The 19,811-nt window shown below is 33.8% G+C and overlaps 1 protein-coding gene across 1 annotated transcript in view; it reads right to left on the bottom strand.

The window, feature by feature from the left end:
• Nucleotides 1–1,433: 1,433 nt before the first annotated feature.
• Nucleotides 1,434–19,811, bottom strand: part of LOC119607029 (chondroitin sulfate proteoglycan 4) — a 31,358-nt gene continuing 12,980 nt past the window's right edge. Inside the window, exons 2-12 of the mRNA XM_037960747.1 lie at nt 14,092–14,288; nt 13,695–13,925; nt 11,502–11,683; nt 10,851–11,433; nt 9,763–10,791; nt 9,452–9,700; nt 6,026–7,179; nt 5,807–5,960; nt 4,672–5,335; nt 3,702–4,611; nt 1,434–3,643 (exon numbers count right to left, since the gene is read on the bottom strand). Of these exons, the coding sequence (XP_037816675.1) occupies nt 1,936–3,643; nt 3,702–4,611; nt 4,672–5,335; nt 5,807–5,960; nt 6,026–7,179; nt 9,452–9,700; nt 9,763–10,791; nt 10,851–11,433; nt 11,502–11,683; nt 13,695–13,925; nt 14,092–14,288 (7,061 nt within the window). The 3' untranslated portion in view covers nt 1,434–1,935. The remainder of the gene's footprint in view (nt 3,644–3,701; nt 4,612–4,671; nt 5,336–5,806; nt 5,961–6,025; nt 7,180–9,451; nt 9,701–9,762; nt 10,792–10,850; nt 11,434–11,501; nt 11,684–13,694; nt 13,926–14,091; nt 14,289–19,811) is intronic.

Raw genomic sequence — 19,811 nt, 5'->3', positions numbered from 1 at the left:
GATCACAGATTAACGTTGTTTTGGCTCTATCTCTTCTAGTTTCCAAAGTAAATGGATTTTTATGTTTTCACCTAAAAAATCGATTTTTGATGAGAAATATCGATTTTTGATGGAAAATAAAAGTGATCACAAATTATCGTTGTTTTGGCTATATCTCTTCTAGTTTCCAAAATAAATGGACTTTTATGTTTTCACTTAAAAAATCGAGTTTTATTGGGAAATATCAAATTTTGATGGGAAATAAAAGTGATCACAGATTAACGTTGTTTTGGCTCTTCTCTTCTAGTTTCCAAAATAAATGGACTTTTATGTTTTCACATAAAAAAATCGATTTTTGATAAGAAATATCGATTTTTGATGGAAAATAAAAGTGATCACAGATTATCGTTGTTTTGGCTCTATCTCTTCTAGTTTCCAAAATAAATGGACTTTTATGTTTTCACCCAAAAAATCGATTTTTATTGGGAAATATCGATTTTTGTTGGGAAATAAAAGTGATCACAGATTATCGTTGTTTTGGCTCTATCTCTTCTAGTTTCCAAAATAAATGGACTTTTATGTTTTCACCCAAAAAATCGATTTTTATTGAAAAATATCGATTTTTGATGGAAAATAAAAGTGATCACAGATTATCGTTGTTTTGGCTCTATCTCTTCTAGTTTTCAAAATAAATGGACTTTTATATTTTTAGCCAAAAAATCGATTTTTGGTGTAAAAATATCGATTTCTGATGGAAAATAAAAGTGATCGCAGATTATCGTTGTTATGGCTTTATCTCTTCTAGTTTCCAAAATGGACTTTTATGTTTTCACCCAAAAAATCGATTTTTATTGAAAAATATCGATTTTTGATGGAAAATGAAAGTGTTGCCTCTATCTCTTCTAGTTTCCAAAATAAATGGACTTTTATGTTTTCACTTAAAAAATCGATTTTTATTTGGAAATATCGATTTTTGATGGGAAATAAAAATGATTACAGATTATCGCTGTTATGGCTCTATCTCTTCTAGTTTCCAAAATAAATGGACTTTTATGTTTTCACTTTAAAAATCGATTTTTATTGGGAAATATCGATTTTTGATGGGAAATAAAAGTGATCACAGATTATCGTTGTTTTGGCTCTATCTCTTCTAGTTTCCAAAATAAATGGACTTTTATGTTTTCAAAAATCGATTTTTATTGGGAAATATCGATTTTTAATGGGAAATAAAAGTGATCACAGATTATCGTTGTTTTGGCTCTACCTCTTCTAGTTTCCAAAATAAATGGACTTTTATGTTTTCATCCAAAAATTAATCATTTAATTTAAAGTTATTGTCATTTATTTTAAATTATTTCGTTTTATAAAAAGTTTCTTACTTCCTTAACTACAACTTAAGATTACTTTAAACTACGATATGCTGTTTGTAAAAAAATACAATTCATTTCGAACCCCATATAACCCAATGAAAAAAATCTGGTTATTAAAACATTATAAATACAATAATTTAGGTTATTTTATATCTAATGATATAACATTTTTCCCCCACTTAAATGAATAGAATTTAAATTATGGCAACATGAAGAAATGGCAATTTAAACAGAATTTCTGTTAAATAATTACTTATAGAAATGCAATTAAAATTATTATTTAAACTTAAAGTTAGATTATTTTACAAAAAGAAACCTCTTAAATAAAACATACAACACTGGCAAATTTGGCTTAAATTTAAAACAATACGAATTGCGTTTAATATTAAAATGTGTTGAAAAAACTCTTAAGATTATTTAAACAAAATTAAGTGAAAATTAATAAATTAAGTATTTTTTTTTTTTTTTTGTTTTAAATGAGTACTTATTTGTAAATGTTTTAAAAAGGCACTTTTAAAGCACTAATTAGCACGAACAGAAGAAAAAAAAGAACAATGTGACTTAAACCTACAAACATTAGTGATGCTCAGACCCAATACTGATTACGCCTTAGCAAGGGATTACTAGGCGGCGCCGAAGGCGGTGTGGCTGATGCCGCTTGCCCTGTACTCTGCGGTACACTAGAGTAACCACCAAAATCATTTGCCATATCACAGGAAGAACTCCAAGTGTCATTTTCCAATTGATAGGGATTATAGCGTTGTGGCAGCATCATTTGTTGGGCATCACAGGGATCATCGGTTTCATCTTCATCGGGATCATAGTCTGGATAGTCGTGTTTATACGATTCAACTGGTATAATTTTACAGTGAGGTATATTACTAAAACCAGGTAAAGGTGTTGAGTTACCAGTAACGGGCACTGAGTCAGCCTCTGAGCTGGCATAATGATGCGTATGATGATGTGTTAGATGATGCTGAGGTGAAACTGAAGTTAGATCTGGTGGGCAGGGTAAAGAGGGCGGTTGATCTTTGGATATATTTGCCTTGTGGCGTTTCAAATAACGGAATTTTAATATCAGCATTATAATCAAAATACACATGAGCAATATAATGAGAGCACAAATAATGGCTACATAATTTAAAGAGAAATCGGTGGCGGCCTTAGTAACCGTGCCATTATCTTCCAAAGCTTGCCGATAGACAATTTTCACTGAGGCCTGAGCCGGCTGTACTGTTTTTATATGTAATTGATAATCAAATCTATCCACATCTTGTACAGTTGCCTCCACCGTTTCGTAAGGTATAAAATACACTACGCCACTTCTTAATTCCTTATAGGAGAAAGTATTTGTAGGTCTTTCATTGGGACTATCTGCTGCCAGCCCGGTGCTACGTATAATTTTTCTTATTTGTCCCGTAGTGGGCAGTTTGGTTATTAAAAATTTCGGATTAAATTTATTTAGTTTCAACGATAAAGGATTATCGGCCACCAATAAAGACATCAAACGTATCTTTTCTCCCTCCTTTACACCCTTCATGGATATATCGGTAATTTTGATAACCGGTTCCACTTGCACTAAAACATCTATAGTGGCAGCATAATTGGTGCCCGGAACATAAGCTGATACCTGAAAAGTATCATTTGATCTATTCAAATCGGTTTGCATATAATTGATCTGGCCCGTTTCCAAAAGATGTTGATTAAACCTCAAAGTGGGCTGATGTTTTAGCACTATTATGCCATACAAAGGAGAATTGGTTATGTTATAGGCTAATCGTACCGGTTGAACATTGGTTCTCAAACCAATATGATCCAATTTCATTACCGCTGTAGTAGAACCCTGTTGCACTTCTACAGGGGTTTGTTGATCGGCCGGCAACAAAGAAATGGGAGCTATTTTGATGGTAAAGACCTCATAGGCTGGATTGAATTTACCATCGGATACGGTAAAACAGAAAGTAGTGGACTGGGGTGTTCCAAAATGTACATAGACTATGCGATCATTGTTAATATCTGCCTGGGTAAATTGATTGGAATAGGCCAGTAATTCCTCGGCCTCGCCATCTTTAGAGAGTTTCTTTAAAACTCCCAAGGTGGGGCCACTCATAACATCATAGATAATTTCTTCAGGCGGAGTGTCTTTGTCTTCGGTTAAGAGCACATTGCGCGTAATAGTGCGATTTTCTCCCTCCACTACAGTCATTTGGGGGGAGTGTGTTACCAGCTTAAAGATTTGATCATTAATTGGATTTATGGAGACAGGAATGGTGAGATTACACAGGAAAATATTGCTGTTAAAAGAAAAATATCAAAAATTGTTTTCTATATAAATATAAGACTCCAACTTACCCCTGTTCCAAGTACACCGACATCAAAATCGTATCCTCCAAAGTATCGCTATGATCGTGTATATAATACACCTTCTTGGTAAAGAAATCACTAGGATGAAACTTTTGCAGGGGTCTAAATTCATGGCCCAAACCTATAGAGCCATGACTGGGTTTCTGAAAAGCCTCTATATACAATTCGGGATTATTCAAACCCGCCCGAGTCTTCAAATATTCCAACATTTTGGAAAAATCCAATTTTATAGGCACCGAACCGCCCTCATCTACGGTCAATTTGGAGACCGGTAAAAATCTCAGCAAACCTCCTGAAGACACCGATATTTCAATATTAAATTTCTGATCCAACAAACGATCGCTACGCTCGGCAATAACATCAAAATAAAACGAATCATTTATGCGAAATTCTATAATAACTGCTGTATGTTCATAGAATATACGACCATTATCTATATCATCTTGGGTAAACTCGGAAACTTCTCGAGCTGAACCCGTTTCCGTTTCCATGTCCTCATTAATAATACGACCCAAACTAGGTGGTACCGTAATATTATAACGTATTTCTCTCTCCTCATCGGAACATTTGAAGAACAAATGATCACGTAAGATTTGTTTTTTAGTCAAAGGAAAAACATGTAAATTCTCATTACGATCCTCGATAATTTCTATGGGTTTAATGGCGATATTAAGCAATTGCTCGGTGGTGTTGAATAAACCATCGGTGACAATAAAAGACATTTCATTACGCCGAGAATTGGAGTCGTGTATAAAATAAATCTGTTCATTGTTTATATCATTCTGGGTAAAGGCTTCAAGTTTTCTTTCTGGGGCCGTTTTATAAGCTAAATAACCACCATAGATGTGATGTATAATAAATGTAAGATTTTCAGCGGGTGTATCATAATCTCGAGCCACTAAAGGAATAAAAATAAATTAATTAATTTCTCAAACTACTTGAAATCTTCTCTACTTACTTAAATCCGTATAACGTATGACATATCTTCCTCCATTCCACACTTGCAACCCGGTATTTGTAACTACCATGGGCAGTTCATCATTTACTGGAATTATGGAAAATTCCAATTCAAAAGGTTCACTTTCCTTATTGCGTGCCGTTGCTATGATAGTCATGGTATCGGTGGAATTTTCACTGCCATTGTGTATGTATTGAATGGATCCCTGATCCAGTTGTTTTTGTGTAAATCTTTTTACCTTTGAATTGGCAGCCATTATATAACCCGATGTAGGATTTATAGTTATAATATATTCCAATATTTTGCCTCTATAGTATTCGGAAAATGGTTGTATATCGGAGGCACTTAACTGTACCGTCTTACCCTCTACCACAGATATAACATTCGAATGCATATATAACTTTTCGGGTATGATAACAATGCGTAGCATTAGATTCCTTAGCCATGTTATGCCGTTGGTAACATCGAAAACGAAATAATCGGTAGATTGATTTACTCCCGCCTGTATGTAGAACATTTTTTCCGTATTTATGGCCAATTGATCGAATACCTTGCAGTTGTATTCATCATCGAAAGACATAGATTGCATTTCCAAGTAGCCATGTAGGGGAGAAGAGGTTACCAGGAAGGTTATGTCTCCGGGAGAGATGTTGGGGTGAACGACCTTAAAGGGGAGAAAATGAAAAATGTTTAATATTATCGTTGAGGTAAACTGGGATCATTTGAGTTAACTAAATCAAGTATCAACTATTAATTTAATCAAAACTCTTGGTCGGATCCATAACGTCATAGAATAGATCTTTGGCAAAAACTTAAAGACGTCAAATCGCAGCTACAATGCGGCCAATAAAGATCGAAAAGTTAACTGATAATACAAGTGCCAAACTCTTGCACAAAACATTGATTGTCAGATCTGCTGGAACCAGAGAAATACTAGATCATCCCATAAAAGTCCGAAATCATGGCGTTATAGCGATTGTCGTTGGGAGAAATGGCTTCCCCAGTTGTTACACACTATTACTCCCGGCACACACCAGTATCATACGGTATGACTAATTTTTCTTACTATATCGTGGATCATTCAAAATTTTCGGAATACAATCCTCCAATATTTTTCCAAAATGTTAAAACTCACCTCTAAAATATCTCTCGATATCAAAACACTTGTTGACTCTTCCACATACAAAGTTTGATTCTTCTTTACTTGCAAAGATTCCCAATAAGCTGAAGGATATATACGAAACATAACCTCACCCTCGGCTGTGATATTCTTAATATGAACTCGATACCTATAAAAATAACAAAAAACCCATAAAATCATACTTTCTCCATAAATACAAGATCTCCCACTTACCTCACTTTATCCATGGTAGCGGGTTCGGTATTCCAATACACCAAACGGTCCCTCTCAATATCCAAATGTGTAAAATTATTCAAAGAAGTCAAATTCGAGGACTTATAATGTAAAGTAGAAGATGAAGAACCATCTTCTGTTGCCCGTGGTCTACCCAAATACTTAACGATACCATAGGCCGGCTTAGTAACCTCATAGTAAATCTCATCCAATTTCATATCCAAATTTGTTTCCAATATAAAATCTTTATTGCGTAAAATAACAAATTTACCCTCCTGCACTATGGTGGCATTAGTGGGCAGCATAGAAACAAAAGCATCGGAAGCATGTATCTCCAACAGACCATTAACTTCATGCTGGCGATCGGTAACAATAAACGAAGCTGTACCCACATCAGCACCACTATGTTGAAACATAATGCGACGATTGGCAATATCATCTTGGGTAAAACTATCCACAAAATGACCCGACTTATAAAAGGCACCATTTGTACAGGATATATGGATATAATGAATATCTGAACTATTGGTGTTAACATCAGCATCCAAATACTGCAAAACCTCTGTATTTAAAGTACGTATGCCACCACGCATAACATGGAAAATACGCTCCATAGTACGATACGGAGGATTATCATTATTCAATTTAATGCGAACCTCAATGTTAGAAACAAACTGCAAATCCGTATCATCACTGGATAAGATCAACAGATCAAACGAATCATCTGTGGACTCGGTGTCGTCATGACAATAGTAAATTTCATTCAAAAACAATTGTTCCAAAGTAAACTCTGTTATGGTTAAAAGTTTCATATCACGCTCATCGTAACGACACAGAGTACCATGTTCCGGTTTATTGGTCACGAGGAATTTAAGACTTTCATAGATATTGAAACGTATTTCAAAATGATTTTTTGTTATTAATGCTCTATCACCTTCTTGAACATGAAGTATTTCGGGTGTTTGATACGACATTTTACTGGTTAACTCCTCCAAAGGTGTAAACATGATTTTCAATTGACCCACTACATCATCACACTCAGCTACAGAGACAATAAATTCGAGATAATCGGAGAAACTGGAATAGGAATTGTGATGAGTTTTATAGCGTATGCGATTTTTATCGATGTCAAGTTGGGTAAAAGAGTCCATTTCCTACAAGAGTGAAGAAAAAATATTAGTGGTGACAAAAGAACTGAACTAAAACTGAACCAGAACTGAAGAAGAACTGAACTATAACTGAAGTAGAACTGAACTATAACTGAACTAGAACTGAACCAGAACTGAACTAGAACTGAACCAGAACTGAACTAGAACTGAACTAGAACTGAACTAGAACTGAACTAGAACTGAACTAGAACTGAACTAGAACTGAACTAGAACTGAACTAGAACTGAACTAGAACTGAACTAGAACTGAACTAGAACTGAACTAGAACTGAACTAGAACTGAACTAGAACTGAACTAGAACTGAACTAGAACTCAACTAGAACTCAACTAGAACTGAACTAGAACTGAACTAGAACTGAACTAGAACTGAAATAGAACTGAACTAGAACTGAACTGGAACTGAACTAGAACTGAACTAGAACTGAACTAGAACTGAACTGGAACTGAACTAGAACTGAACTAGAACTGAACTAGAACTGAACTAGAACTGAACTAGAACTGAACTAGAACTGAACTAGAACTGAACTAGAACTGAACTAGAACTGAACTAGAACTGAACTAGAACTGAACTAGAACTGAACTAAACTGAATAGAACTGAACTAGAACTGAACTAGAAACTGAACTAGAACTGAACTAGAACTGAACTAGAACTGAACTAGAAACTGGAACTAGAACTGAACTAGAACTGAACTAGAACTGAACGAACTGAACTAGAACTGAACTAGAACTGAACTAGAACTGAACTAGAACTGAACTAGAACTGAACTAGAACTGAACTAGAACTGAACTAGAACTGAACTAGAACTGAACTAGAACTGAACTAGAACTGAACTAGAACTGAACTAGAACTGAACTAGAACTGAACTAGAACTGAACTAGAACTGAACTAGAACTGAACTAGAACTGAACTAGAACTGAACTAGAACTGAACTAGAACTGAACTAGAACTGAACTAGAACTAGAACTGAACTAGAACTGAACTAGAACTGAACTAGAACTGAACTAGAACTGAAACTAGAACTGAACTAGAACTGAACTAGAACTGAAACTAGAACTGAACTAGAACTGAACTAGAACTGAACTAGAACTGAACTAGAACTGAACTAGAACTGAACTAGAACTGAACTAGAACTGAACTAGAACTGAACTAGAACTGAACTAGAACTGAACTAGAACTGAACTAGAACTGACTAGAACTGAACTAGAACTGAACTAGAACTGAACTAGAACTGAACTAGAACTGAACTAGAACTGAACTAGAACTGAACTAGAACTGAACTAGAACTGAACTAGAACTGAACTAGAACTGAACTAGAACTGAACTAGAACTGAACTAGAACTGAACTAGAACTGAACTAGAACTGAACTAGAACTGAACTAGAACTGAACTAGAACTGAACTAGAACTGAACTAGGAAACTGACTAGAACTGAACTAGAACTGAACTAGAACTGAACTAGAACTGACTAGAACTGTAACTAGAACTGAACTAGAACTGAACTAGAACTGAACTAGAACTGAACTAGAACTGAACTAGAACTGAACTAGAACTGAACTAGAACTGAACTAGAACTGAACTAGAACTGAACTAGAACTGAACTAGAACTGAACTAGAACTGAACTAGAACTGAACTAGAACTGAACTAGAACTGAACTAGAACTGAACTAGAACTGAACTAGAACTGAACTAGAAACTGAACTAGAACTGAACTAGAACTGAACTAGAACTGAACTAGAACTGAACTAGAACTGAACTAGAACTGAACTAGAACTGAACTAGAACTGAACTAGAACTGAACTAGAACTGAACTAGAACTGAACTAGAACTGAACTAGAACTGAACTAGAACTGAACTAGAACTGAACTAGAACTGAACTAGAACTGAACTAGAACTGAACTAGAACTGAACTAGAACTGAACTAGAACTGAACTAGAAACTGAACTGAACTAGAACTGAACTAGAACTGAACTAGAACTGAACTAGAACTGAACTAGAACTGAACTAGAACTGAACTAGAACTGAACTAGAACTGAACTAGAACTGAACTAGAACTGAACTAGAACTGAACTAGAACTGAAAAACTAGAACTGAACTAGAACTGAACTAGAACTGAACTAGAACTGAACTAGAACTGAACTAGAACTGAACTAGAACTGAACTAGAACTGAACTAGAACTGAACTAGAACTGAACTAGAACTGAACTAGAATTAAACTAGAACTGAACTAAACTAGAAGTGGACTATATCTGAACTTACCTTTGCAAATTTCCTTGACCCTTCCACATAAATGTTGCCATATTTCGTAGGATTCGAAATTTTATAAATAATATTACGAGGAAACGTCTCAATTGGCACCGTTTCGTAGGACACATCGCTCGTCAATATAAATTCTCGGGATCCATTTATCGCAATTATAGAAGGTTTGCGAGAATTAATGCGTAGGCGTGTAAAAATAATGCGAAAATCAAATGTCTGGGTAGTAATGAAACCATACGAGGCAATAAACTGGAAAATACAAATAAAATTATTATAAAATGGAATTCTTCAAAACCTAAAATCCCTCCTACCTTAAATTCATCTTGCCAAGGCAAATCATGATTGTGCACGTAACGTATGTGACCCAACAACATTTGACTATCACTAAACCAGTCGACATTAACCCAGGTGGCATCTACCTGTCTCAGCCGTTGAATGGAACCATACTGAGGTGGCTTTACTATATCATAGCGGATATCAATATTTTCTACAACTGTTGTAGTGCCAATGGATAAATTCGAGGGTGTTATCAATAATGAAGATTTGTGTATCATTATGAGGCCGGTATTGTTAACCAACCCCAATTCCATTGGATGTACGGAAACGGAAAGGAACACGGTATCACTAGTTTCAATACCATCCGATACTTGCATTAGCAATTTGTAACTAAAGGTTTCCGAAGTTGTGGCATTATATAGAAATGTGACTTTACCCATGTTGACATCGGCTTGGGAAAATGTCATGGTCGATTGGCCATTTACCATAAAACGTCCAAAAGCCTCTTGAGGATTTGTTGAGGGTAAAATGGTATAGACCAGAACATTAGCAGGACTATCGGGATCTTGTATGTTAAACAAATCTACATCCAAGCTCTTTTCTATACCTTCTATAACTCGAAGAATTTTATTGGATGGTACTTTCAGCTGGGGCGGATCATTGATCGGAGTGATATTTGCATGTAGCATAAAACGGTGTTTGCCTAAAAGGTTCTCAGGAACTTTGTGTATATCGCCATAGATTTGCATGTCTAGGGTGGCATGATCATTGAAATTTTCCATACCATTGTGTACATATTTAACCTTATCGGTGGATAAGTCTACCATATTGAAAGTGCGACAAGTAACGAAGTTATTTTTCTCGGGAGAGAATTGCAACAATTGACCATAGCGAGGCTGTTGCACCACATGGAAAACTATGGATGAATCAGAAATACCCGAAGTTTTACGGGTATCCAAAAGAACGTCCAGAAAGTGAGGTGAAAGAAAAACAGTGCCGCCTTCCAACAGTTCTACGGGAGAGACATATAATAACTCCACAGTGGGACTGATTTCCGTGAAAATCTACCAAAATAATAGAAAATAAATATCAAGAAATTATATCTGCATTAAACAGCAAATACCTTATAAGGTCCCTGAAAATCGGCCTTAATACAATACGACTGATCGCAGTAGCATATAAACTCATCCACTCCATACTGATTACAATAGCCACTCTTAAGACAGGGTTCATACTCCACACACGGATATTTCCATATACAGTTCAAGGCCAAATGCTGTGATTTATTCATTTGTGGAAAGCCCAAATCCAAATTATTTATCTGAATATCTTTCATACAACCCATAAAACTGTGATCATTGATGCGCAAACCCTTGTGCCACAAACGTCTACGCATATCCTCCTGCACACCACCGATGAAAACACTTTTCTCTAAATTTATAGTAGCTTTAGTGTCATTATCATGTGTGCCACGATACATTTTATCATCCAAAATCATTTCTGCCATTACGGCATTATACCGCAAAATCAATTTATGCCATCGGCCATCGGAGACCGTCTCATTGGCTATTAGTTTAATTAAACTGCCTTCTTTATTAAAATTGAAATTTAATTGTTTATTTTCAATTTCCAGCAAAACAAAATCAAAACCGCCATTGTAAAAGATTACACCAGTCTCTTCCATAGTGCGAAATTTTAAAAATAATCTGTAATAGAAATTGTCTTTGATGTTTGCTTTTAATTGTTTAAAATGTTTATTTTCGAAAATACTTACGTTTCTCCTGTTGCCTGTGAATCTTTAGACATGAGAGCATAGGAATCACTATTCAGAAAACTTATACTATCCTTAACTGTCCCCTCAAACTCAGTGCTACAGGTCCATGATACTCTCTTGCTGTCGGTATGACCTGTACCTTCTTTGGCCTCTTTTATGACATTGATGTTATTGTAAAATACCTAAAAGAGAAAAGGAAATTTCAATGATTTTTCAGATTTATTCAGATCATGATAAAATAGAATTGAACCAGAACTGAACTAAAACTGAACTAGAACTGAATTAAAACTGAACTAGACTGAACTAGAACTGAACAGAACTGAAACTAGAACTGAACTAGAACTGAACTAGAACTGAACTAGAACTGAACTAGACTGAACTAGAACTGAACTAGAACTAGAACTGAACTAGAACTAGAACTAGAACTAGAACTAGAACTGAACTAGAACTAGACTGAACTAGAACTAGAACTGAACTAGAACTAGAACTGAACTAGAACTGAACTAGAACTGAACTAGAACTGAACTAGAACTGAACTAGCACTAGAACTAGAACTGAACTAGAACTAGAACTGAACTGAACTGAACTGAACTAGAACTAGAACTAGAACTGAACTAGAACTGAACTAGAACTAGAACTGAACTAGAACTGAACTAGAACTGAACTAGAACTGAACTAGAACTGAACTAGAACTGAACTAGAACTGAACTAGAACTGAACTAGAACTGAACTAGAACTGAACTAGAACTGAACTAGAAACTGAACTAGAACTGAACTAGAACTGAACTAGAACTGAACTAGAACTGAACTAGAACTGAACTGAACTGAACTACTGAACTAGAACTGAACTAGAACTGAACTAGAACTGAACTAGAACTGAACTAGAACTGAACTAGAACTGAACTAGAACTGAACTAGAACTGAACGAGAACTGAACATAGAACTGAACTAGAACTGAACTAGAACTGAACTAGAACTGAACTAGAACTGAACTAGGAACTGAACTAGAACTGAACTAGAACTGAACCTAGAACTGAACTAGAACTGAACAGAACTAGAACTGAACTAGAACTGAACTAGAACTGAACTAGAACTGAACTAGAAACTGAACTAGAACTGAACTAGAACTGAACTAGAACTGAACTAGAACTGAACTAGAACTGAACTAGAACTGAACTAGAACTGAACTAGAACTGAACTAGAACTGAACTAAACTGAACTAGAACTGAACTAGAACTGAACTAGAACTGAACTAGAACTGAACTAGAACTGAACTAGAACTGAACTAGAACTGAACTAGAACTGAACTAGAACTGAACTAGAACTGAACTAGAACTGAACTAGAACTGAACTAGAACTGAACTAGAACTGAACTAGAACTGAACTAGAACTGAACTAGAACTGAACTAGAACTGAACTAGAACTGAACTAGAACTGAACTAGAACTGAACTAGAACTGAACTAGAACTGAACTAAACTGAACTAGAACTGAACTAGAACTGAACTAGAACTGAACTAGAACTGAACTAGAACTGACTAGAACTGAACTAGAACTGAACTAGAACTGAACTAGAACTGAACTAGAACTGAAACTAGAACTGAACTAGAACTGAACTAGAACTGAACTAGAACTGAACTAGAACTGAACTAGAACTGAACTAGACATAGAACTGAACTAGAACTGAACTAGAACTGAACTAGAACTGAACTAGAACTGAACTAGAACTGAACTAGAACTGAAACTAGAACTGAACTAGAACTGAACTAGAACTGAACTAGAACTGAACTAGAACTGAACTAGAACTGAACTAGAACTGAACTAGAACTGAACTAGAACTGAACTAGAACTGAACTAGAACTGAACTAGAACTGAACTAGAACTGAACTAGAACTGAACTAGAACTGAACTAGAACTGAACTAGAACTGAACTAGAACTGAACTAGAACTGAACTAGAACTGAACTAGAACTGAACTAGAACTGAACTAGAACTGAACTAGAACTGAACTAGAACTGAACTAGAACTAGAACTGAACTAGAACTGAACTAGAACTGAACTAGAACTGAACTAGAACTGAACTAGAACTGAACTAGAACTGAACTAGAACTGAACTAGAACTGAACTAGAACTGAAGAAGAACTGAACTTGAACTGAACTAGAACTGAACTATAAACAAATTTATTTCATACTTACATCCGATATACAACCACGAAAACTACCTAGATCACTAATAAATTCGGGTGAATATTCTCCAGGTCCACCTAAAAATGTACCAAAGTGAACATTTAAAGCACCCATCTCTGGCGGTAATGTTTTCCTTATTATATTGCCATCAACTTGTAAAGTAATATTATTTTCATAACGCTGTACGGCCACATCATGCCAATCGAGATCATTAAGCTTCTGTTTTTTAGGTGAACGCAACTGCAAAGAGTTAAGAACAAGAAAAGGAAATGAAAAGCAAGAAAACTATTAAATTTTTACTCTTTAAAACTAGGAATGTAGTTGTTAAAATATTTAAAACTAAAAACAGAAATGTTTCTGTAATTAAAGCTTTTAGTTTTTTTTTTTGTTAAGTCTTGCTACTTACCTGCACCACATTGCGTTCTATTTTGTAGGTGAAACTAATGGCTCCAGCCTCCAAACGCATTAGACAGTAATCGGTACGACCATGCGCCATAAACACAAATGAATTCTCTTGATGTGTGCGAAATTTAACACGAATATTTGTAGACATTTTTGCCTCCTGCAGTGGCATCGATATATAACCATCGCCAAAGAATGAAACTGAAATTAGAGATTTAAAGATGTAGAGAGGAAAAAAAATCCAATTATTTTTGTTATTTATGTGTAAATGAGGAATTTTTACAAGCTGATTTGAAAGAAAATAAAGTAAATTTAATTAAAACGATTATTGTAGATGGAACGCGATCTATGATCTGAAAGCTTATAAGAGGGGGCTAGTTTCTTTGAGATTTTTACATAAATTTATGTTTGTTGTTTTTATTTTATGACTTTAGATTGGGTTTGTAATTTATTTTCGTTATAATTTGCGTGAGAAAGAGTTGGTAGAGATTTTATTTTATGATTGTGCATTTAGATTAGATCGTTATCGGGGATTTGTAAGTATCAAGTTAGCACTTTTGTAATTTGTCGTGTTTGTCAAGTACGGGAATATGAGTTGAATTTCAAATCCATTGGAATTTTAGAGGTTGATTTAATGAAAACGGTAAATTTTTAAAAGCAGAATATTTTGTCTAATTATTTAAGAAATTTTACTTCACGATCAGTTATTAACTGATCAAAATGAGTCGATCTTAAATACAGTTTTAAATAGATTTCCTTAAATAACTTTTAACATCTAAATATATTAATATATAATAATTAATTTAAGATTTTTTCAATTTCATCTTTATGCTAATGATGATCATTATGATCATTAACATCATATCTCAACTATTATTATCATCTGATATTGTTAGCAAACATTTTATAGCAGCCAATAAAATCACTATCAAATAAACAAAAAATGCTATCAAATAAACATATTAACTAATAAAAAATTCTTAAAATAAACATAAAACAACAAAAAATCTAGTTTACAGCCAACAAACGCCATAAATATAACATTTGTGAACATTGTCCCAACAGCAAAAGACGGAATATCATGTAAAATATATATTCAAACATGTGTTAGATTTTCCATCAGAAAAACTAATGAAAAACACATAAAACGTTTTTATAAGCAAATAAAAGCAAAAAATTGCTTGCTTTTTAAGGTAATAAACGAAATTTGAAAATAACTCGTTAAAATACTTTTAATAGAATTGCGATCACAATCTGCAATTAAATTAATGAGCAAGTTTTAGAATAAATTTTTATATGTATGTATGTAAATTTTATTTTATGTTTAGTTTTTTTTTTTTCAAAAATTCCTTTACAAAAGTTTTATGCAATTTTTGTTTTTCTTAAGAATTTTTATAACGCAATCTATTGAATTTTTATTAGTTTTTGTGTGTAAAACATTGTTAAATACTTTTCAACTCATAACAAAATGTTGATGAGTGTATTTCGTCAAAAGCTAAAGACAGTCCACGGAAAATGTGTGTGTGTCTATTAGCAGTTGCTAATAGGGAGAAGTATACCTTGGAGACAAAATATAATTATATTTATTGTATTAACATTTTAAATTTATAGTTTTGACTATAGATCAATCTATAGTCTTGGCTTTAGATCAATCTATAGACTTGACTATATATCAATCTATAGTCTTGATGAGTCTATAGTCATGATTGTAGGTCAGTCTATAGTCTTGAATGTAGGTCAGTCTATAATCTTGAACATATATTAATTTATAGTCTTGACTATAGATCAGTCTATAGTCTTGACTATAGATCAGTCTATAGTCTTGACTAGAGATCAGCCTATAGTCTTAACTATAGATCAATCTATAGTCTTGACTATTGATCAGTCTATAGTCGTGACTATAGATCCGTCTATAGTCTGGCTTTAAATCCCCCTATAGTCTAGACTATCGCTCAGTCTATAATCTTGACTATAGATCAGTCTACAATCTTGACTATAGATCAGTCTATAATCTTGACTATAGATCAGACTATAGTCTTGACTATAGATCAGTCGATAGTCTTGACTATAGATCAGTCTATAGTCTTGACTATAGATCAGTCTATAGTCTTGACTATAGATCAGTCGATAGTCTTGACTATAGATCAGTCTATAGTCTTGACTATAGATCAGTCTATAGTCTTGACTATAGATCAGTCTATAGTCTGCACTATAGATCAGTCTATAGTCTGGACTATAGATCAGTCTATAGTCTGGACTATAGATCAGTCTATAGTCTGGACTATAGATCAGTCTATAGTCTGGACTATAGATCAGTCTATAGTCTGGACTATAGATCAGTCTATAGTCTTGACTATAGATCAGTCTATAGTCTTGACTATAGATCAGTCTATAGTCTAGACTATAGATCAGTCTATAGTCTGGACTATAGATCAGTCTATAGTCTGGACTATAGATCAGTCTATAGTCTGGACTATAGATCAGTCTATAGTCTGGACTATAGATCAGTCTATAGTCTGGACTATAGATCAGTCTATAGTCTGGACTATAGATCAGTCTATAGTCTGGACTATAGATCAGTCTATAGTCTGGACCATAGATCGGTTTATAGTCTGGACTATAGAACAGTCTATAGTCTGGACTATAGATCAGTCTATAGTCTGGACCATAGATCGGTTTATAGTCTTGACTATAGAACAGTCTATAGTCTGGACTATATATCAGTCTATAGTCTGGACCATAGATCGGTTTATAGTCTTGACTATAGATCAGCCTATAGTCCTGACTATAGATCAGCCTATAGTCCTGACTATAGATCAGCCTATAGTCCTGACCATAGATAAGTCTATAGTCTTGACTATAGATCAGTCTATAGTCATGACTATAGATCAGTCTATAGTCTTGACTATAGATCAGTCTATAGTCTTGACTATAGATCAGTCTATAGTCTTGACTATAGATCAGTCTATAGTCTTGACTATAGATCAGTCTATAGTCTTGACTATAGATCAGTCTATAGTCTTGACTATAGATGAGTCTATAGTCTTGACTATAGATCAGTCTATAGTCTTGACTATAGATCAGTCTATAGTCTTGACTATAGATGAGTCTATAGTCTTGACTATAGATCAGTCTATAGTCTTGACTATAGGTCAGTCTATAGTCTTGACTATAGATTAGTCTATAGTATTGATTATAGACCATTATATAGTCAGGACGATAGAGAAGCCTATAGGCTTGACTATAGACTAATCTGTAGTCTTGACTGCAGGTCAATCTATAGTCTTGACTATAGATCAGTCTATAGTCTTGACTATATATCCGTCTATAGTCTTGACTATAGATCAGTCTATGGTCTTGAATATAGATCATTCTATAGTCTTTACTATGCACCATAGATCGGTCTATAGTATTGACTATAGATCGGTCTATAGTCTAGGACTAGGTTTATAGTCTTGACTATAGACTAAGTCTATATTCTTGACTATAGATCGGTCTATAGTCTTGACTGTAGATCAGTCTATAGTCTTCATTATAGATTAGTCTATACTCATGATTATAGATTAGCCTATAGACTAGACTATAGATTAGCCTATAGGCTTAACTAAAGATTAGTCTATAGTCTGGACTATAGACTGTTATAAATCAGTTTATAATCGTTGCTATTGATTAGTTTATAGTCGTTACTATAGATCAGTCTATAGTCTTGACTGTAGATCAATCAATATTCTTGACTATCAAACTGTAGTCTTGGTTATAGATTAGTCTATAGTCTTGAATATACATCAGTATATAGTCATGTCTATATATCAGTCTGTAGTTTTGATTTTAGAGTCTATAGGTCAGTCGCTTGTCTTGTCAATAGAGTAGTCTTAAGTATTGCCTCTAGATAAGTCTTGAGTCCATAGTTTGGATTATAAGTATATTAGTATATTAATTTTAAATCTTTCCCTTGGGCTACCTACCCAGCCCTTTCTGAACTTGTCTAAAAAATGTTTTTCTTTCTTCCTATATTTTGTTCTTCTATTTCTTGAAATATATTAATTTCTTTCTCAACCTTTCTTCTTTAACACATAATTATTAAATATATTTGTTTTTCTATGATTTTAAAAACAAAATATTTTTTTTTTCAAATTTATTTACGTAAAGGCATGGACAACATCTTGTTTTTATAGTTTTTACAGTGTTTTTCTTTCGAGTGTGTCTGTTTGTTGCTATTCTCCTATATCTGTTGCAAATATGGGTCAATCATATGATGTTGTCGTTGTCGGAAGTGTTTCTTATTTGTTTGGTTTTCTAAAAATTTGTTGTATGCTTAACTACTTGAAGATTATGGTTAATTGGTGTTAAAAAATCTAAAGGAATAATATTATTTTAGAAGATTCTTATTTTCTTTTTGACAGATTTGTTCATTTGTGTTTCTTCTGCTGGTGTTACTTAGTTTTAGGAAAAAGGTGACCTTACCATTAATTATGTATATTTGAAAGTATAAGTTGGTTTTAAGGATTAGAAAAAATAGAGTAAGGATATCTATGAGAGTGAGATTAATGTGAGTAACTACTTAGTGAAGATTAATGAAGATGATTTATTGTTCAAATCTGAACAACTACACGCCATTAATATTTACCCCCAAACACCTGTCTTCTTACAGCATTATTCATAATAAGTTATCAAAGGAACCAATTTTGTATGAAAAACTGTCTTATAAACCTTTGATAAATTGTTATGAATCCAATGGTTAACGCATTGCCATTTGAAATTTTATCAAGAAATATTTTTCCTGCCCCCTAGTGCATTTACAAATTTTGTAAATAACCTATAAATGTTCTTAATTTCTTAATGCAATCATGTTCTTTTGTTTTTCTACTTCATTATAAGCTATTTATCTTAAGTCAAATATACAAAATCGTACATTTTTTAATCTTCCAGAGATCAATGCACGATTTTTACTGAGTTCATTCATAAACAAATTAATAAAAAAAACAAGCCAAAATAATCATAAAACCAAAAATGGTTTGGACACGACAAAAAAATCTCCCAAAATACTATATACTGACCAACCCAGCAAACATTTGCTAACAAATTTGGAAAAATATAAATTGATAGACATGTATGTAAGTTACAAATTCAAAGAAATTTCCGTAAATAGTATTTTGTGGCTTTAAACATCTTCCAAAGTAATATCACTCTAATAAACTGTTAATTGCAATCCTAGCGGACTCAATTCGCGAACATTCGTTGCAAAATACACCTTGTTTACTGGGTTATTTAAAAAGCTACTGATTGTCTATTTTTAATACAGTTGTTTTTACAATTTGTATAATAAAAACAAGTAAGAAAGTATAGTCGGGCGTGGCCGACCATATGATACCCTACACCAGTTATGAATATTAAATGTGATTTATTTTTCATAATATCGCATTTATCTTCAATATTCCCTTGTTCCGATACATTTAAGCAATTTATGGATGAAAAACTAATTTTCTGAAAGAGGCTTTATATGGGGGCTATGGGCAAATATGGACCAAGCCCGATAAAATTTTGTGAATATATTTATATTTACATAATATTTTATTGTGCTGAATTTCATCGCGATATTTGTGTTTATAAGTTAATTTGGGACATTCAAGTAATTTTCTGAAGTGGACTTTGTATGGGAGCTAGGGTCAAATGGGGCCCGATCTTTATGAAATTTGGCAGGGTTATCAAGACTTCTATAAAACT

This window comes from Lucilia sericata, unplaced genomic scaffold (assembly GCF_015586225.1).
Source record: "Lucilia sericata isolate MDLA Ls3-8-SP2 unplaced genomic scaffold, ASM1558622v1 Contig000646F_arrow, whole genome shotgun sequence".
Taxonomy (NCBI): Eukaryota; Metazoa; Arthropoda; class Insecta; order Diptera; family Calliphoridae; genus Lucilia; species Lucilia sericata.
Note: the sequence above shows the minus strand (reverse complement) of the source record. Positions and strands in the feature narration are given on the sequence as shown.